The sequence below is a fragment of the Anneissia japonica genome, unplaced genomic scaffold, assembly GCF_011630105.1.
Source record: "Anneissia japonica isolate Jap-2015-1 unplaced genomic scaffold, ASM1163010v1 scaffold993_len1110182_cov180, whole genome shotgun sequence".
NCBI classification, from domain to species: domain Eukaryota; kingdom Metazoa; phylum Echinodermata; class Crinoidea; order Comatulida; family Comatulidae; genus Anneissia; species Anneissia japonica.
The window spans coordinates 549,980-571,862 of record NW_022749760.1 but is presented as its reverse complement, the minus strand read 5'-3'; the positions used below and the strand labels follow the sequence as shown (position 1 = coordinate 571,862).

General features: G+C 34.3%; 2 protein-coding genes across 5 annotated transcripts in view; both read left to right on the top strand.

Moving 5' to 3' along the window:
• The window catches only part of LOC117121204 (dynein assembly factor with WDR repeat domains 1-like), a 19,711-nt gene extending 2,912 nt beyond the window's left edge, over positions 1-16,799 (top strand). The window contains exons 2-12 of the mRNA XM_033266324.1: positions 4,145-4,223; positions 5,163-5,307; positions 6,167-6,348; positions 6,810-6,909; positions 7,331-7,438; positions 11,874-11,887; positions 13,269-13,361; positions 14,354-14,571; positions 14,742-14,818; positions 15,246-15,408; positions 15,834-16,799. Coding sequence (XP_033122215.1) covers positions 4,145-4,223; positions 5,163-5,307; positions 6,167-6,348; positions 6,810-6,909; positions 7,331-7,438; positions 11,874-11,887; positions 13,269-13,361; positions 14,354-14,571; positions 14,742-14,818; positions 15,246-15,408; positions 15,834-15,868 — 1,214 coding nt within the window. The 3' untranslated portion in view covers positions 15,869-16,799. The remainder of the gene's footprint in view (positions 1-4,144; positions 4,224-5,162; positions 5,308-6,166; positions 6,349-6,809; positions 6,910-7,330; positions 7,439-11,873; positions 11,888-13,268; positions 13,362-14,353; positions 14,572-14,741; positions 14,819-15,245; positions 15,409-15,833) is intronic.
• A 676-nt stretch (positions 16,800-17,475) lies between these two features.
• Positions 17,476-21,883, top strand: part of LOC117121203 — a 10,451-nt gene continuing 6,043 nt past the window's right edge. Inside the window, exons 1-3 of one of the 4 annotated variants that reach the window (XM_033266320.1) lie at positions 17,476-18,988; positions 19,797-19,886; positions 20,450-20,857. In XM_033266320.1, the coding sequence (XP_033122211.1) occupies positions 20,473-20,857 (385 nt within the window). In that variant the 5' untranslated portion in view covers positions 17,476-18,988; positions 19,797-19,886; positions 20,450-20,472. Of the gene's footprint in view, positions 19,065-19,796; positions 19,887-20,449; positions 20,858-21,883 lie in introns of all 4 variants that reach the window. The other 3 variants (XM_033266319.1, XM_033266322.1, XM_033266323.1) reach the window with 3 other exon arrangements.

Here is a 21,883-nt window from a genome sequence, read left to right as displayed (position 1 = left end):
AGTATATAATTAATTAATCCTGCATTATAATTATATATGTACGATTAAACAAGCGTACCTATTGCAAGACGATTATACGTTCCAGAAAAGTGATTGATTGGTTACCGTATTTAAATAATTAATTAATAATTAAATCTAGGCATGAATGGAAATATATTGTTTTAAATAGGTATCAATTTGCCAGACTTACTAAATTGCCTAGTAACAATTAATTCAGTGAGGAACGTTCTCACAAGTAGGGTCCAATAATACTCTTGGGAGAATAAAGAAAGTTTTGTACGCCGCCAATTCAAGAAAGAATGTTATCGGAGACGAAGTCTTTGTACGCCGCCAATTCAGGAATGTCATTGGAGACAAGGAAAGAATGTCAAATGCTGAAAATAGCCGACTGGCTTGATCTCTGTACATGGAAACTGTACGAACATGTGCGATGGTTCAGGAATGTAGTTGTTACCCGAGTTGTTCGCTTATACAGACCGTATAATGTAGGGTCTGTGGCCATGGCCTATACTACGTGTTGTTTTCTTCTCTATTAATTATTTTACATAAGCTTAATACAGACATTGATTATGATCATTAACCTCTGTTTGTGTTATAACCGTATTATTGCTTGTTAAACCAGGTTGAACTTTAATCAGTTGGTGAATTCGCATTAGGTTATTCATGTAGGTATTTTATACCTCCATGGGTTATTCATCAATCGGCATACACTGCACACTCGTTCTGCACGAATGGGCTGTTTTGCCCTATCTAAATACAAGCGTGACCACGGAAACGTGTATTTATATTGTTATCTTCTCTGTGAAGGGCGTTTACAGTTAAAGTTCTGGATTTTAGGGCGATGTATTTCATGTTTTTTCGTGCTTCAAATGAATCATTCGATCATTTAAGAACGTATAGGAATAGACATAATATACAATGAAACATAAAGCATCAAATACTGTAAACTAATAATATTACGAAAAATATAATAAAAATCCACTGATTTTTTTTTTTCTAAAATAATACACAGAATCATTGAAAAAACTAATGCCGGTCGGCAGACTGTCAGCGCCGGTCGGAAAATTTGAGTGCCGGACGGGGCATAAATAATGTGACTTTTTGTGGCGTTTATATACTTTCTGCTTCAAAATCAATCAATCATTTAAGAACGTATTATAGGCCTAGACATAATATACAACGAAACATAAAGCATCAAATATTGTATTGCTTTAATATTATATTACGAAAAATATAATTTGGCAGTATATTAATAATATTATCAACATTCTTCTTCTTTCTCTTCTTCAATATATGCATCGATACTGTAATATGAAAATAATAATATCCGTTGGTTTGATTATCAACATATAAATTTGTTTGTTTCAAATAGATAAAACGAAATAATTATGAATCTTAAAACATTATTATTAACTTACACAAACATAATAAAATCCACTGTTCGTTTGTTCCAAATAGGTCAAACGAAATATATGAATCTTAAAACATTATTATTAACTTACACAAACCTGACAAAATCCCTGTCTCTTATACACATCTAGATGTGTATAAGAGACAGGTCTAACGGTTGCTAAGCCATTGGCATGACTGCCAGAACGATCAACTATAGCATAAGGTGGAGCTGTAATCAACAATTTGGTTTAAATTTACATGGAAATTCTTTTACTAGTAAAATTAAATTATTATAAAATAAGTCCAAAAACTTATTTGCTGTAGGATTCTTATTGTGGTGGATATATCCTTTATACATATAAATTCGTTTGTTTCAAATAGATTAAACGAAATAATTATGAATCTTAAAACATTATTATTAACTTACACAAACATAATAAAATCCACTGTTCGTTTGTTCCAAATAGGTCAAACGAAATATATGAATCTTAAAACATTATTATTAACTTTCACAAACCTAATAAAACCCTCTGTTCATTTGTTTCAAATAGATAAAATGAAACTTATGAATCTTAAAACATTTATTAACTTACACAAACCTAATAAAATCCAATGTTTTGTTCGCAAACTCATCGCAGTATTCCATTTGAATTCAATTCCATTGAATTGCTTAAAACGACATTAATTAATTTGCAGCAAAATACCTGATAATACAACACGATATTAACATATGATTGCATATGCAATGTACATTTGTTTGTTTTAAATAGATAAAACGAAATAGCCATCTAAATAATTAATTATTAACTTATACGGGACTTACACAAAACCTAATAAAATCCACTGTTGTTTTGGCAAACTAATGGCAGCATAATAATGCCCGGATTTCCTTAAAAACACATTAATTATTTGGCAACATAAAAAGACCTAACAATAAGACACGAAATAATGGATACTGTAGCAGCAATAGCTTTGCGCCTTCTTGGTGTTCCATACAAATATATCTCGGCCGAACTACACTGTACTGGACTGCATTGTGAATGCGTCATCGGCGTTCCATACATATACACTCATTGGCGGCCGTTCTGGAGGGCGGCCGCTATAGGTAGCGGCCGATATGGGCCTAATTCCGCTCATTTCGGCCGCCAGATTTTTAACAATAGAAAGTATGGCGGGCCAATAGAGTTCCGTTGGTAGTGTGGTTGTTAAACATAACAAATGAAATGAAGTTGTATACTATACAGTAAATATCTTTTTATTCATGTCACCGTCTCAACCATCAAACGAAATCAACAAATGTATTTAATTAGAAAATCACGTTGTACATAAAACATATCGGAGATGGTTAAATGCTTTTAATTTATATGATATATAGGCCTAGGCCTAAGGAAGAAATATGCAGTTGGAGATTTCAAGGCAGCGGCTGGTGTAATAAAAAAAAAAAAAATTGATTTTATTATGAAATTTGAAATCATTATTGGCGGGGCACTATATTATTCATGTCATGAAAGTTGTACATAAAACACAAGATGTGTAAAATATTTTCTTATTTTATTCACCAATTCTCAACATAGAAAATAAATAAAAAATTTAAACACAACAACAAGTGATGAAAGAAAGTTGTATACTATACAGCCGCATATTTTTTTACACTACATTTTTATTCATTATCACGCAAGAAAAATAAATCTAACGTATCAACATAAAAAATTTTCACATTGTACATAAAACATATCGGAGGATGTACAATAAAACTGTTGTATGACTAAATTCTTCTCATTGGCGGCTGTTGTGTATTCGGTAGCCCCTTTGGCGTTCCATACATTTGGCGCGGCAGCCGGAATGGGTGGCGGCTGAAATGATCACCAGTCAGCTCGGGCCCATGTCAACACAGCCCCAAGTCCACTCAGCCCCAAGTCAACTCGTCCCCAAGTCAACTCGTCCCCAAGTCAATAATTAATATGCATAACATTAAAATAATATTAATAAAATGGGTATAATATAAAAACTAATGATAAATGATATGAACAATAGTAATATATTAATAGTAACTGGTTTATAGGCATATTATACTGATAGGTCAAAATTTTTCTCCAATAAAGTGTTTCTAAAGTCCATATATGGTGCTCGTTTCATATTATTTAATATATAAAGGATAGTTTAGATTTTACCTATCATGATTTATATACTCTAATTCGCACATAACTTACCTAAGAAAGGTCTCTTTGTGTCTGAGTTACCTGGAAAACCAGTACCAGCTGCTGTCGTCTGTCCTCTCAAACTAGTGTCAATATGCAATGCCAGTGTTTTAACTACCCTCCCATTCTACTCATCACAAAAATTTGTCAAATAAAACAATAACAAAGAAGATGTGTGGGGCAGAGCTTTACTTAATGTAATCTTTGCAGCGATCTTGTCTATTAGGTATATTTGAACCCAAAACACTGTGATTGGTAGGCAAATATCTGCATCACCTGTCTCTTATACACATCTAGATGTGTATAAGAGACAGGTACTATGTATTGAAAGTGTATATTCAGTATAAAGAAAGAATAAATAAATAAAAAATAAATAAAACTACCCTCCCATTCTACTCACCAAGAAAATTATATATGTTATCACATGCCAAGTGCAGTTATCAGCTTCAGTCGGTTAAATTAATCTTGAATTCATTTTAATACACTAGAATAAGAGTCTATCCCCTGTATTCGTTTCTTGTTCTTAATTTTTTTTTTTCTTATTTTCTCTCCAGGTATCATTTTAGAGTATGAACAAAGTCGAAGCAAGATAGTTAAAACAAAATCTATTGATCTTCTTGATTTAAAGCCAGAGTATGTATAAATTATATCCTAAAAATTATATTATATTTTGAGATAATTCTTTATAATATTAATTAAGTTGGGTTTTTTACCTACTGTGTACGATGTACAATACAATGTTCATTTCACATGTGTTTTTTTTCTCCCCTAGTGATCTTCTTGATTTAGTATCAGAAATACCAGAGTTTGCATTCACAACATTAAATTATGTTTGGAGATTATAATGTATAATAAAACACACTTTATAGGTGTAATTTTTGGCAAACCTGATCTGAAAATGTACTGATACTCAGTACTGTACATGTGAAAACACTTGCAATGTGATTTTTAAATGTAAATATTAATTGAATACTTTTACTACTTGTGTTTCTGTTTTGCATTTATTGTGAAGGCAAAATAACTGATATGATATATGATATGAAAAAAATCGCAAGTTGTTCTCGGCTGGGACTTGAACCAGATAACTAGCCTGGCATCATACCTCTAGACCACTGAGCTTGCACCTGATGGCCAGGTTTGAATTCGCGCCATGTAAGCAGAGGGTACTTGTCTATTCCATCATAATAATGACAATTAAAAAAACACTTTAAAGTATTTATATTATTAATGGTTTTGTTTTTTTTCCTAAATTTATATACTATACATTGTTCATTTAAAATGATTTTTTTTCTCAATTTGTTTGTATCAGTTTTAAAATGATGGTATTAATGAGCTGTCAGGAGTATAACAAAGATCAGGCTGTTAAGTTTGTGCTTCGCCAATTAAACAGACATCTTCATGATTGGCGACAAACACGCAAGAACTGTTTGTTGGCCCTGACGTTGCAATTCATTTATTTCATCTTAGATTTCAGGCGTTCAAATTCTGTTCTGTTCATTTGCTAGTGTCCTTGGGTCACATACTTTAACCCATGATTGTCTCACCTCTTCTATGTTCTTTTTTTTTTAACAGGTCAGATGTTGATGCCTTATTAGATCAGATAGCTCAAAAAGAGCCTTTAATAACGCCAGGCCGGATGGAACAAGTCCGACAACTCATCGAGAAACTTCAACAGAAACTCTCCCAATCTGATGATCACAAATTCCATTTGTTTAAGGTCGCTGCAACTGATTATACTTTTATCATTACAGTTATCTTCATTTCATTGTAATTATCATCATTAACTTCAGTGTCCAATCTTACGTATCAAGGCTTAATACCATAAATATCGCTCTTTTCTTAAATATGAATTTTGTCTGCTAAGTGCAGCTCTAGAATGTGTGCTACAACGCTTACCATATTGGAGATATACTATATTTTTAATAACAGCACAGCAAGAGTAGGCTTTACAATGTGGCTTGATATCTTATATCATTGACAACTGATGTCTCACAAAATTAGTAGTAGTACAGAGTTAAGATTGCCACAAGTCAGATAGACCCTATATGCGGGGTCCCAAGTGTCCCGGAAATCAGGAAGGCCTCCCGCACTTCCGCGAGCAAGCAAGAACGGCCCAGAAAATAAACCATCTCCCGTAAATTCATAATATTTTCATGTTTTTGCAAGTTTTTACTACTCTTATAAATTGTCTTCCGGAAGTTAGTGCCAATGTGTATCACCATCCACAGTAAACTATAATTTAAACAGCCCTTTAGGATGTGGATTCTTCCAAATTGGGACCCCTGTATATGTACACATATGGTATCATATTAACACTCTGATAATTTGTAATTACTCAGCATCTTTCTTGAATAATACTAGATACAAAAACAATTCTATAACAAACAATTGAACATCCAAAAGTTAAAAGAATTAATTTTAATCCCACAATGCTTTGCTCTAAATGTGCAAGAACTTCCCCCGGGGGAACTGGGTTCTTGTTCAAACTCTTTTGCTCCAATGACCAGACTAATACTTGAAGTAAACAAGCAATATTGTACTGTACTAACACGGCATGATTTTCTTTTTCATTTTAGGTTTTGCGGGCCCATATTCTTCCACTGACAAATGTGGCCTTCAACAAATCTGGCTCCAGCTTCATAACAGGGAGCTATGACAGAACATGCAAGATCTGGGACACTGCATCTGGGGAGGAGCTGCACACACTAGAAGGCCATCGAAATGTGGTCTACGCTATTGCATTTAATAATCCTTATGGGTAAAATATCTCTGTTATTCATTTCTTTAATAGCTTTTTGGTTTCATGGGTGAAGGGGGTTTAGAGTTGAGGTTTGCTAGTTAAATTATTTCTAACCCCAAGATTCTGGATTTAAACTTGGTTTACTGTGTAGTACTTTAGTCACCTTTATATACAAGGTCAATGGGCTCTTAACGCCACCTTGGAGGAGGTTATATAGTTACTATTAGAAATTCTTACCAAAAAAAAAATTGTATTTTTTGAAAATAGGGAACAAGAGCTTTTAATCCCTGATGCCCTCTCTAATAGAGATAATTAATTGTCACATAAAAGTGCGAGGTTTGGTTCCGCATCACAGTAACAAATTAAAAATAGCCATGAAACGGATAGTTGTTTGACCCTTCATTTGTAAAGACACTCCCTTGTTCCATCTTATTTGTCCTGGATCTGCTAATTATATAATTCTGATTTCCTGTCTTTAGTGACAAGATAGCAACAGGTTCCTTTGACAAGACTTGTAAATTATGGAGCTCAGAGACTGGCAAATGCTATCACACATTTAGGGGCCACACAGCTGAAATTGTAAGTACTGTATACTGTACTTTTTCTCAGTAAATGCCAAGTGCATGGTATGCCTTGCATAAGAAATTGGTTGACATTCTGAAATGAAGTATTGTATTTTCTTTTTTTATACCTTAATGTTAATTGTTATATTATGATTGCTCCATGACACTTTTTTGACACTGTGTGGAATCAAAATAAATATGTTATTAGGTCTAAACAACAAATCATGAACGATGTCATTTAACCTATCACATGGATTACCTGCAGTGATGTTAAAGCTAGTGCAGGGAAATTCCAGTGGAGTTATTTTTAAAAAGGTAATAAACCTGTGAACATTGCAACATGCAGAGGAAATCAGCTGTCTTGTAAATGCCGACACAATTTCTACCTGGTCACTAATTATACAATGCTTTTTTTTATTTTATTTTCCTACCAACAGGTGTGTGTGGCATTCAACCCTCAGAGCACCATTGTGGCCACAGGTAGCATGGACACAACAGCTAAACTATGGGACACGCAATCAGGCTCTGAGATTTGCACATTGTCTGTAAGTATGCCTGAAAATCGGTTCAACTTTCGAAACTCTAAAGTAATAAGTAATGCGTTTCTTTTTTTTAACCATATTTATTGAGGATGACCTTTTTTTAACCATATTTATTGAGGATGACCCTTCCAGCGTATTGTAGAATGTCTGCTGATATTCAGGGGCCCTCTTTCAGTAAATGAAATAATGTGATGCTTTTATCAGCGAAGTCTATGAGGCTTAGGAAGTGGAGTTGTTTTTAGTCGTGAGAAAAATTCCTGCTGTCGCCGAAATTGAACCTAGGACTGGGCCTGTTATCAGAAAGCAAGCATCTTAACCACTAAGCTATTCAACTCTACTCTACTGATAAAAGGTTATTGACGATAATGTGAATGATAGAAATTATGGTAATGAGATTCAGTATGTCAAAATGTTGGTGCATCAAGACTATGGTGATGTTTATTTTAACATGATGAGAATGATGATGTTCATGTGAATAGTGGCCATGATGATTGTAACAATGATGATGATACTGATGATGGAGTGAAAGATGTGGATGATGATAAAAATAGTACCATGATAATATAGATGCTGATACTAGTTTATATTCACAGTTCTTCTTTGCTAAATAATACTGATAGTACAGGCTAAATGTGACAAAAATCCTATTTAACCTTAAACAAACTCTAATAAAAGGACTGTTTGCATATTCTTGTAGGCCTATATTTGAAAAGTCATAAAAAAATTTTTGCCACTTTTTTATAGTAGCGTTTATAATATTTTCAGGGTCAAAGGTCAATTACCTATATGCAGCATGTTATATGCCGTAACTCTTCAACGACTTGCTCTAAATGTACAAAAGTAGTGTCTACACCAAGGTTTTTTGGGGCAACAATTATGGGAAATTTTTTACGCCTTTCAGTAGCTGCGCTGACCAAATATTCAGGGTCAAAGGTCAGAATAGCCTTTAAATAGCATGTTCCGTTTCATAAATCCACAACTACTGGATATCAATGCACGAAAATTGTGTCTACACTTAGATTTTGTGGGGTCAACAATTTTTATTGAAACATTTATATGGCCTTCTCAGAGTAGTAGCTGCGTTGACTAAATATTTAGGGTCAAAGGTTATTGACCTTTATACAACTATGATGGTCATAACTCCTCAACCAGTTTGTCTACATGGACAAAAATGGTGGCAACATCTACGTTTTTGGGATAATTTTTTAAAAAGTATTTTTGCCAACTTCTTCTGCATTGACTAAATATTTAAGGTCAAAGGTCATTGACCTTTTCACAATATATGATGGTCATTACTCTTTAACCACTTGGTCCAGAAGCACAAAAAATAGTGTCTACACAAAACATAAAAATGAGGTGTACTGTATGTTTTGGGTGTCAACAGACAATTATATTCTTCAGGCTACAAATGTATTCTTCACTGATTTTTAGAGCAAAACAACAGCCTCTTAAAACCGGTTTTCTTAAAGTAAATCAGTCCATTAATTAATGACCACTTGTAAGCACCAAAGAAATGATGAGAATCCAAGATAAATCTGATACAACTATGGACCAATCAGAGAGCAGCTTGGAAATTATTAGACTGGGCAGCCAAGCATGACATGCTCCAAACTTTTTTCTACAAGCTTTCTTTCTATATGGTGGAGTCAGTAGCTTAAAAGTGACAGCCTGTTGTTAAATTGAGGGAATGTTGAGAAAAAATATAAAGCATTTGCAGTATTAGGTAAGTTTCCCATAATATATGTATTAATTAAATGTAGTAGCCTAGGCCTAGTTAACCTAGTACAATGTCGACCATAACACCAACACACTGGATGGGAAGGGATGCTTCCACGGTCTTGGAATAATTGCGGCAACTACACCAGCCAAGAAGACGACAAACCAGGCTGTATAAAACCAGTGAAAGACAACCCTCCCATTTCAACCCAAAAGATACTGATTCTCCAATATAGCTATGGGAAGAGACATCTGGAGAAGAAATTCAAGGAGCTACCAGAGCTACAAGCAGTTGAATAAAAATGTGATCTTTTATGGGAGTTCAGTTTTATAAGTTTAATCGACCAATGCCCATGTGGCAAGGAATCATGGCAACAGTGCACAACCAGGAAAAGTTTCCGGGGGTTTCTAAAATTCACTTCCTGCCTATGATTGACTTGTATTCTGGTGACGATCGTGTTTACTTTCAGCAATACATTATGTATCAACCATTGCGAGGAAATATGGCCAGGATACAGTGGTAACATTTGACCAGCCACTCTACTGGAAAGCGGTAGAAATAACTTTGAACTCTCCAGAACCGAAATGTAGTTGTCATGATGGGTGGATTTCACTACCTCATGGACCTCCTTTGAGCAATAGGAAAGCTGATGGAAGGCAGTGGCTTGAAAGAGATACTCGCCACCATATATGGTGAGAATGTGGTACAGCATATGCTTACTGGCAAAGCAGTTAACAAAGCATTCAGAGGTCATCTGCTGATGGAAAAGTGCTTGAATCTTTTGTTAATAAATATGCTAGAAGAGAGCAACCATGTCACAGAACTTGAAAACATCTATTCTAAGATTGAAAGAAATGAAGCAACCATCAAAGACATCCCAGAGAGATGTAACGTCAAAGGATCGTTGAATGACTTGAAAGCATCATTAGGATCTGAATCAAGAACATCACGCCTTTTTCTTAATTACATGAATATGATAAAAAATTGCCAGGAATTTGGTGGCTGCAGATCGTTCTGGCAATTGGAACTTGTTGCTAAAATCCATCAAAGACAGTCTACCTATTCTAGCCTCAAGCGGTAATTTCCATTATCTAAGGTCATCCCACTTCTTCCTTGAAGAGATGCTGAAACTTCCATATGAGCACCCAGAGCTTTACCAAAGATTTCAAAATGGCTTCCATGTAATAATACGCACTAATACTTTTTGGGCAGGACTTAGTCCCGATTCCTACCATAGAGCAACCATAATGAGATCTCTCAAAACATCAGGTGGGCTGACAAGAGGCAGCCAGATGACAGAAGCACAGCGGAATTTGTGGACACAATCAATGGCACATCGAGCAGCAATTAACCTTGCTATGCAGGAGGGCACAGGTGTGGATCTGGTGACAAGCGTGCAACATAAAACATTGGGAAGAGCACGATTGCAAAGAGATTGCGATGATGTTTCTCGACTGCTTGATGTTTTAAGAGAATACTCCCCATTTTCTGCAGATCCATTGCTCAGAAATGTTGTTACTGGTGAGGTTGCAAGTCAAGAAGTCAATGTGGACTCATACCAGTCTGTTGGAAAAGATATTATTAAACCTATGCATAAGAGAACTGCATTTTCGCATAAGTTTAAGAGAAGCCAGAAAGCAGTGACAATGGGAACTACAAACGAAATAAAAGTATACAAGGACATAAGTATTGACCCCACTGTGCTCGTTCAGTGGTTCCTTATCATACAGCAGACTGTTGATATTGATACATCTGATGTGTTCAAGTACGAACTGACTCCATATCCACCAGCCCTCTTTGTAAGAAACCATGTAATGCTGACAGCTGATAAGCCAAAGTTGAAGGAAGCACTGATAGCAGAAGCAATGTCAACGTTAAAGGCATACTCCTCAAAGACATCGAATAAAGAGCAGTTAGAAGACCTAGTATATGAAAATGAGCGAGGGGATTTGATAAAAGAATCAGACATGAATGAAGCAAAATTCATATTTGAAAATAACATACCAAAGACTGACAGATTTGTAATTGATGGTGGCTACCTTTTACACAAGTTGTTATGGCCCAAAGGAGTACCTTTTCAGAAGATAGTACGAAGTTACACAGAATACACTATCCAAAAATATGGCAGAGCTGATGTTGTCTTTGATGGGTATGAGCAATCCGTTTCAACCAAATGTAACACCCATGAGAAAAGAAGAAAAGGTGATAACCAAGTAAATTTAAGCCTTAATACTGAATGCAAGTATGAAAGGGAAGTCTTCTTAAGTAATACTGCAAATAAGAAACGATTCATATCATACCTATCAGATGAATTCCGAATCCAGATGTGTAACGTTACACAATGCATAGGAGATGCTGATGTAAATATAGTTGATAAAACCCTGGCCATTGATGAGACTGCTTCTGTAACTTTAGTAGGAGAAGACACTGACTTGCTTGTACTCCTGCTCTTTCATCTGAAAGATTGGCATAAGCCTGTTTTCTTGAGTAGTGATAAAAAGGGGGTAAGCAAGGCAATATGCATCACAACTCTAAAAGAAGCATTGGCTGATGAAATCTGTCAAGCATTGCCCTTTCTCCATGCATTTACTGGATGTGATACGTTTTCAAGAATATCAAATGTTGGCAAGAAAGCAATCATACAGAAGTTTAAGAAGTCTGATGTACTCAAAGAATGTGCTAAAATATTTATGAAATCAGACCAAAATCAAGCCATAATAGAAGCATATGGGCGAATGGGAATGAAGGAACTTTTTGGTGGAAAACAAGGTACTCTTTCTGAACTTAGAGATCAACTATTCAAACGAAAAAAGTTTCTACTTCCACAAAGGTTATAAAACCATCACAGTTGCCACCAACGAAGTCAGCGACGCATTTCCACAGCCTCAGAGCTTACCATCAGATCAACATGTGGGCATACGGTGAATACCTTAACCCATGTGAATGGGGATGGGAAAATGATGAAAACAACTGTCTGCATCCCATAATGACAAGAGATAAGCATGCACCGGAAGAGCTACTCAACATTATAAGATGTAATTGCAAGACAGATTTTAGCAACCGCAGATGTTCGTGCAAGAAAGCTAATCTGCCATGCACAGCTGCTTGTGGCCCTTGCCAGGTTGATGGCTGCGACAATGTTGATGAAGTAGTTTATTCTGATGATATTGATGGTGATGTTGACTTATTCATAGTCTGCATCCATACTGTTATGAAAGGAAAATTTTGCATTTGGACACAATTAGACCTACATGAAATAGACTGTGAATACTGAGCGAAATGATAAACGAAACGGCTAAGTGAACTGACAAAAAATTCAAGTGAAAACATGTATCACATTTTACCTATTGTTAAATTACCATTTTCAGATTGTGTATCCCATAAAGCAATGTAAGATGCATTTGACTTTTTCGTTTATGAGTGGATTGTGGAGACACTATTTTTTGTGCTTTTAGACCAAGTGGTTGAGGAGTTATGATCATCCATTACTTGTTACTTGTTATTTGTATAGCGCCTTTCTTTTCAGTTACAAAGCGCTGAAGTTCTTTTTCCCTGGTCATTGGGTCTACATGCTAAGTTTTGCTGCTGGTAATCAGCGCATGAGCAAGTAACCCCACTAGGTCCCCATTTATACTCCTGGGTGAAGAGAAGCAATGGAGAGAAAGTGTCTTGCTCAAGGACACAAGCGAAATACACAGTGAGGGATTGAAACCCCGACCTCTAGGTTGGGAAAAAAAACCGATCCCACAGCGCCATACCGCTTCCACAATCATCATGTTATATAACGGTAATTGACCTTTGACCCTGAATATTTGATCAACGCAGCTACTAAAAAGTGTAAAATGTTTTTATATAAATTGATCCCAAACACCTAGATGTAGCCACTATTTTTGTACATCTAGGCAAACTGGTTTAGGAGTTATTACCATCACAGTTCTATATAGGTCACTGACCTTTGACCCTGAATATTTGGTCAACGCAGATACTATAAGGTGGCAAAAATGCTTTTAATAAATATTGATCCTCAAAACCTAGTTGTAACCACTATTTATGTGCTTTAATTTAACTAGAGTACAAAATCTGTCTCTTATACACATCTAGATGTGTATAAGAGACAGTTATAGCATTATCGTTCAACACCACAGGGTCGCAGATCATCACTGGATCCTTTGATCACACGGTGTGCTGTTGGGATGTAAGAAGTGGCAGGTATATAGACATTGACATTATGTTAAACAGTTAAACTGAAAAATACAAGGAAGGTAGAAAGGCCTATTCAAGTCTGTTTATATGGTACTTTGGTATGTGCCAATATTCATTCTGTAATGCATATAGAAATATCCTGATCTGTCCATCCCTGTGATTGGCTGTATTGTAGCATTCTGACCACCCTAAACTTGTGGAAATACATGGTGTAGCATGACAGTACTGGCCTTCCACTCAAAAATACTGAGGGTTCTTGTTTTAGACTGGCAGATTTGTGGGTAGATTTTTGTAGTATGCAATGGAGTACTTCCTCGAAACATTGTGTACGATTGTTTATGAATCTAATGGGCATCTTCACTTTTTGAGAGTAACAATTGAGGCATGCCATCCCAAAACCAGCGTACTGTCGCTATGTTTAACTTAGTAATTATCATAAGAATGTTTCAGTATTCTATACATTAGTACTGGGAAGCCATAATACTTTTACTCATAACCTTGGCAACAAGTTGATTCGAGCAAGTGATCTAATGGGAGAATAAGATTAAATTACCAAGTTAGTTTTCATTTGTTTGTGGCTGATGCTGGTTTTGGGATGGAAAGCCTCAATTGTGACCAACTCTGGCAAAACCAGGCACTTGTTGTCAAAACGATTCTTCAAATTATCTAAAATTCCCATGTATTGAACATCTTAATACCTGTTAGACCGAAAATTTGCAATTGTTATCAAATTTTAACCATTTTTGCATGAATTATTTGCTTTTGACCTGTAGGTAGAAACAAGAGCCTGTTTTTCATATAGTCGGTCACAATTTAAGGTGCACAAAACCCACCTTTTTTCATGCTCAAGGATATTTTTGTTTTGTCAATTTCCGTCAGTAGAACCCAGAACTTGTCAATATGGTTGTAGGCACCATTGCTTCATAGCTACAGTATTACATAAAACTAACTTAAATGACTAGTTCAATTTTGCACAATTTCTTTTGTTTTTCTATAAGGCAAATATACACCCTGATAGGTCATCGAGGTGAAATAAGCTCAGCACAGTTTAATTATGACTGCTCATTGGTTGTTACTGGTTCCATGGACAAGACATGCAAGATCTGGTCGACTGATAGCGGAAAGTGTGTAGGCACCTTGCGGGGACATGAAGATGAAATCCTGGACGTGGTGTTTGATTACACAGGACAGTACATCGCAACAGCATCGGCAGATGGTAAATAAAGTTTTTTAAAGTAACAAGTATTTATGTAATGTATGCACTGATGTATTTTGCATTTTAGAAGACGAATAAGTTATAGCTTACTGTCCAAATGTTATCAGAATTATAATATACATAATAATATACTATCATAATAATCTTTGATTCCTGTTTGTACATTGCAGGTACAGCACGCGTATACAACGCCACCACACATCAGTGTATCTGCAAACTTGAAGGTCATGAGGGTGAAATATCAAAGGTCAATAAATATTTATATTTTATGTAAATCAGTCGGTCTATTAAGTTTTCAAACATATCAAATTATACAATTCCATGTATTTCTACTTATTTTTTAATTGACAAACATATATTGAAATTCAAATATTTTAAATGGAGCCATGGCCTTGTGGTTAAAATTTTCACCTCCAACTCACAGGGTTTTGAGAAACTCTAGTTCTCTTCCCATCCCCCCCCCAATCAGCCTAATAAGGAATTTGATAGTGCATATAATATGGTTAAGGTGAAACTATAGTTTTGTGGTTAAGGTGCTCACTTTTGAATCCCAAGATCCTGGGTCCAAATCCTGCAAAATGTCAGACTTGGTTATAGAGCATCAATGGTTCTATAATTATGAGATACACCAGTCCATACATAGGCAATATAAAAATGACTTTTGTCTCCGATAGATTGCATTCAATCCACAAGGAAGCAAGATATTGACAGCAAGTGCGGATAAAACAGGCCGGTTGTGGGACCCTAGGACTGGCACATGTCTGCAAGTATTAGAGGGACATACTGATGAAATCTTCAGCTGTGCTTTTAACTATGAGGGCAGCACTATTATAACAGGTAGTTACATGCTATAATTTGATGTTCCTAGTTTTTTCTAATGTTTTCATAAGATTGAGAATGATGAAAAGTAGGCAAGACATTTATTATATTATAACTTTTAACACTTTTACCACCACTATTTTATAATGTAACATAACATCCCCCACTAAAATATGTATATTTCTCCTTCACAAAAAAATATAAAAGATATTTTTTCCCCAAATGAAAAAAAAATATAACAGTTGCCAGTGTTGTGGCTTCGAATCATTTTTTGGAGCTATACAGTAGTTTGCCTTTCAGTCCCAGGAATAGAGCCTTTAAAAAGGTAGTATTTAATCAACAAGCCTCATAATTAGACAAAATAGATGATTTCTATAATTGTCCTTGCTATTATATGTGGAAAAAACATTGATAAATGATGGATTCTTTTTGTTTGTCAACAGGTAGTAAAGACAACACCTGCCGTATCTGGAGATGATGATATAATTGATAAATCACCTTTGACCTAATGCTGACATCATGAACAATAAAACCAAAAAGAAATGTGATCAATTTAAAAAAATTTGTTTACTACTTGAAGCAAAGATAATTGTTTGATAAATATCCTCTCGCCCCAGCTGCTAGTGGTGGTGTTGTTTCTGGTGGAACAGTAATTTTTGTCCCGTCCAAGCTTGTCATGTAAATAGCCAGCGAGTTCATTAGAATTGAGTGCAATTTGACAGCTTCCATCCAATTCACTTCAAACTTCCAATAAGAAAAAAAAAATGAAGCGTACATTGCAATCTTTATTAATAAATCTTGTTATAAAATGAGGTCCATTTACACTATATGCAAAATGTAAATATTATTGATTCCTTAGGAATCTTCCATTCTTTAATTTAACTAGAGTACAAAATAGGGGGGGGGGGAGCAGCGTAAACAATGTATTTACTCTTAAAATTATGAAAAGAAAAATATAAAAATCATCATTTAATTGTGTACTCTTTTTTGGGCAAAAGAGGGTAGTATGTATGTATTCTTTCAAAATGTCCCTTCTGGTTTATTAATGACAGCCTGTCTTCTGCTTATTGCAGTATAACAGTATCCCCAGCTTTTTTTTTTTATTGTTTGCACTAATATTTGAATCTATTTGAATGTGTGGTTGCAATCCGATACGATGTGGTGGTGTTTTGTTGTTCATCTTCTATTCCATCTAGAATATTCCCTTTTTCTATCAACATTAATTCATGAACTATATTACTGTTTTCACACATACAACAATTTGAATCTAGACTATACCCCATCACAGCCTGCCTCTATGCTGGAATTATATTAGCGCATAGCCTTGTTTAGGTTTTTATAGCGCACAATTTCAAATAATATTTTGTCGCTTGCAAATATATAGTTAATAAAATGTGTGCCAGACAGTGTTTTGTGTATTAAAGAATCATGATTTTGTATTTTTCATTGTCAGTAGAATAGATTTCCAAGTTCTCTGTACACATTCTCCAACACTGTTGCGTATTATATTAAATTTTTCTTAAATAATTCATGAAAAATGAAGCCTTGGTGCTACTGCCTAAAGGCTGTAAATATTGAGGTGAAAATTTGTGACTGGCTCAGGCAAAACCAGCTAGAATTTGGTTGAGTACAGTATTAGCGTAGTTATGAATACAGTTAAACTTAGTTGACGTTGCCTAACTCGAATAATTTCCAAGTCGACCTAATTGTACATGGCAAATTGTTGTTTTTCATTAATTACGATCTCCAAGTCAAATTTTATCTAATTTTGGATTTGACTTAGACAAGTTCAACCGTATTTAATTCATTGGATATGAGCCATGTAGGTTTTGAGTAAACAGTTTCCAAAGATTCCAAAATCAATAGTTTATTAAGATTTGTATTTTAAAAGTAAATTTATTATACTTAGATTTGTTGATTGATATTTTGCAGAAATGTTCCATATATCATCTTTTATAAAATGCAAAAACATGAACATTGTGGGTGCTTGTGAGGATTTTGCCAGAGCTGGCCATATGCAAATTGTACTTTAGTGTGCCATGTAGATATGAAGTCCTAGCTAGCTTTATATTGTTCTTAATGTCAATGTATTATTATTAATCATTATTAATTAGGCAAATTTTTAAGCCACATTGTTATTGATGTGTAGAATTAATTATGCTTTAGGATGCTTGTCAAAAGTTCTTGCAAGTTTACTGTATGTGATTAAAACTTTATTGTTCTTGTTAAATTCGAATATTAAAACATGTATCAAAATATACTGTACAATTTTGGTTTATTTTAAAACAATAATGGAAGTATTGTATAGCTGTGTTAGTCTTGACAATAATATTCATGAGTAATAATTAGGTAGTACTCTGAGACTAACTTTGGATATGAAATTTATTTAACACAAGCTTTTGCTGGCAGTCAATGCCAGCTTCATCAGGGGTGTAAAGTAGAAAACCTTCAAACTTTAGTCTTGTTATGCAAGCTTGATAAAATTTCTGCAAAGGTATTTAGCAAACAAACATCTTTAAAAACACAATCCTTCTCATTTAACTGAACTCTCCGTGCTCTCTGAATGATGTGTTGAAACAATTCAAAATAAATTAAACAATTCAAATACTTTAGTTAAAAAACATGATTTTGGGGCACGTAACTAATAGGGACCCATTCGAAAAATAGCTGTTAAAAACAATTTCCAACATAATATTTTTGAAGAAAAAAAAACGGCTCCTGAAATAGTAGAACATGGAAGCTTTCAAGGAAAATTGAAGACTCACAGAAACCACCTGCCCTCCACCCCCCCCCCCAGCCATACCTTGGGTTCACTGCTGAATTGGTAGTAAAAGAAACTTGTTGAATATAATTAAGAAACTTTATACATGTAAAATGCAAAGTAATATTTAAGTAAATCTCCAATTTTATTTTAAATATTTGTAAGTGAATTGTATACAGTGATTAAAAACAAAAAAAAATTAGGTGTAAGCATATTTAATGTTAAAATTGGCAGTCTGTTTTGGCCAGATGATGTGGTGTTAATGGCAGATAATGCTCAACACTTGTACTTACTATTGGAAACTGCACAAAAATTTTCAAGAAAATCTAAACTCGCTTTGAATTACGACAAATCTAATGTTTTATTACAGGACAACGACTTCATGTACATAGGAAATGGTGACTCTGAAATTATTATATTCTTGAAAGTGAAACATATAAATATCATGGAGTACACATTTCTCCATCATTATCCGATATACACCATATAGACCAAGTAATCAAAAAGGCAATGTATATAGAAAATGTAGTATTAGGACAAACTTTTTATTTCCATTGTAAAGAATATTTAATTAATGTATGGACAAAGTAGATCTTGTCCATGCAATTTTTTTTTGTATATTTTCATTGTAGTTTGTGAAATGTGTTGTTATTTGGATGCACCACCAAGTGGTGTGTGTCACTGATACAAAAGTGTTTCAATGAAGTTCAGTTCATTACGACAACATAATAAGTATTGTCACAATAGAAAGCCCACATTTACATGCATTTGTATTTCATTCAAAGGATCACAATACTGTATTGTATATTGTTGAGCAGACACCAACTTCCTCAAAAGGTAAGCCATTTTTAAAAATTTTGTAAGTGTGGTATTCATTCAAAGGATCACAAGCAGACTCCAACTTCCTCAAAAGGTAATTCCATTTTTAACATTTTGTAAGTGTAGGCTTAACACTATATTGTATCCATTTAGAAAAAATACAAATGCACAATATATGTTCTACAGTAGGCCTAAGTACCATATAGCACAGAAAATTCAGTTTATCTGATATTATCTACCACTCCTTTACCATTTCATTCAAATTACAAAAAAATGAAAAGCTTCCTGTTGCACATAATTCAACAGTGGCAGGTTTAAGAGAGAAGCAGTTCCCCCCATTCAAAGGAGAAAAAAACTATCTGTTCAAATTTAACACACTAAGAAGGGTGTCCTTCATTCTGTTTCCAGTTGGCTGCAAATGCTTGGGGGTTCTTTATAGAATACATGACAAAGCTATTAGCAAATTAGTCTTTCCCTGAACTGGGACCACTGGTCATCGACGGCCCTTTGTTCCTGATAGGATAGGAAACAATTTTCCAAAACCCATTTAAAATACCCATATCATGCATTCCCTTTCTCAAAAGGCTGGATAAACGCCTGTTCAATCTTTCAACCTGTTCAACTTTCGTTTTTGTTTGCAAAAAACTTCTCCCTATGCTACTTTCAGATACGTTCTGCCATTAAAGCCTAGCCCTACTGAACTTTTTGCAAACATTCTTCAAATTTGATGGCTCTCAAAAAGTCCAACGTGTCAATTTAGTCCGAGAGCTAATATCACATACACAGTATTTTAAATAAAAAGAAAATTTTATTTTTGGTCGATTAGCACACTCACCGATACAGACAAATGGAAATTTCAGGAAAAAATTCAAGTTTTGTTTACGCCCATTGCTGCCTTGAAATCTCCAAAAATAAGGTATTGTATGTATATTTCTTCCTAATTATATAAATTTAAAGCATTTAACCATGCCTTTAATAGGTGTTTGCTCTCACAAATTAAAATATTATTATTTTCTTCTCCTTTTGGATATTTTTGGCAAAACCATTTGCAATTGGGAAAACAAAATTTTATTCTTTTTTCCACCCTCCTGACGATCTTTAAAAAACAGGAGTTCGCGAAACAAGGTATAAAAGTCTCGCTTAAACTGGGGTACATATACAATACATGATTGCATTTGTATCCACAATTAAACATTGCTTAAAAATATACAGTTAAACTTGCCTAAGTCGACTGTCAAGTCGAATAATTTCTAAGTCGATCTTATTTTAAATGCCAAATTGTTGTGTTTTCTATTAATTAACAATCTGTAAGTCAAATTTTATTCAAGTCAAACAATATTTCAGTGGCATTTTTTATTCGACTTAGTCAAGTTTAACTGTACATCCATTTTACATTATCTCAATCAAAATTTAATGTTAGTGACATCTTTTTTAGTTTGAAATAATTTTTAAAAAGTATTGTTCTTATCAAATATGTAGGCATACAAATATGATCTGTTGAAATGGTGGAAATAATTACAGAATTCAGACCAGTAGCCGTGTTCTTTCTAACAGAAGTAACAATCGAATGTAAGATAAAGGGGATGGCTGAACATCATGTAGCATCATGGTTTCACGATGAAAAAGCAATTACATTTGGTGAAGAGGTCATTAAACATGAATTTAACATAATACTCCAGTGTGCCACGGATGGTATACACACGTACACAATCAAAATGGATGCTGAACAACCTCTTGAAGGAATGTACACAATGAAAGTCTATGAACGAGGTCCAAATAGAAATCTGGATGTTGTAGCACAAAAAGATATTGCTTGCCTTGAAATTAAACGCAGATATGAACATGAAGATATCCGATTTGAATTTATCGGATATACTCCACCACTGTGTAAGATCCACATATTGCATTTTTTGTACCAAATACATTGGCCTTAATGTTATAACAAGCCTACATATTATCTCTTTATTTTAAGTTTATTATATATATTTATAAATGCTTATATCCTATCTGAATTTCAATTCTTTTACAGTGTAACAAAAAAAAAATCAGATGGGAACAATTGTTTTATATTTTTTTAACAGACATACAAACATACTTTATCTTAAAATGAGCCTATATAGATGTATTTCTTAAAAGAAAAATAGAAAATAAAAAAGAGGAGCAAACAAGAGCTAGGGTGCATGAAGTTGTTTGGAAATATATTTTTATTGTGGCTCTAAACATTGAATTTAGCTAACTAACAAAGTATTATATTTGAACAAATTATTTGATATTTTGTCATAAATTTTTAATAAACAATGTTGACTGCATTTAATTAACTGAATATTTAGTTACAGGAATTTTCTTGATATCCATCAATAAAATAAAGAATTGACAACAACCTTAATTTGTTTAGACTGGTAATTTGATGAATAGGTTTCAAGGGCCTGTTTCTGTATGATGTAGTTCTTGTGTTTGTTTCAAGAACACCACCATAAACCTTTGCAAATATGCAGGAGGTATTGCTGTACTTCAGCAACCAAGTCAGGCCCGTAACCTGTGGCATTTTGGGGTTCAATCAAACTCCCTTTTTGAACAGTTTACTACTGTAATGGTATTTTATCATAACATTTTTCAAATATGAAACACTTCTGACCTTGAGTTAAACTTGGCCTGAACCTGTAGGAAACACCACTTTAACATGAACCTGGTTACAGGCCTAAAAATAAGTTTACTGGTGAATGTAAATAGCGTAGTTGGGATGGTTAATGCTTCAAATTTATATCATAATTAGAAAGAAATTAACATATCTTGCCTAACAATTCCTTCACCAACAAATCAATAAGAAAAATAAGTGATCAAATCAACAAACATAATCGTTCAAACCAATAACTTCTTCCTTATCAATCGTTGATGATACAACAATTAATTATC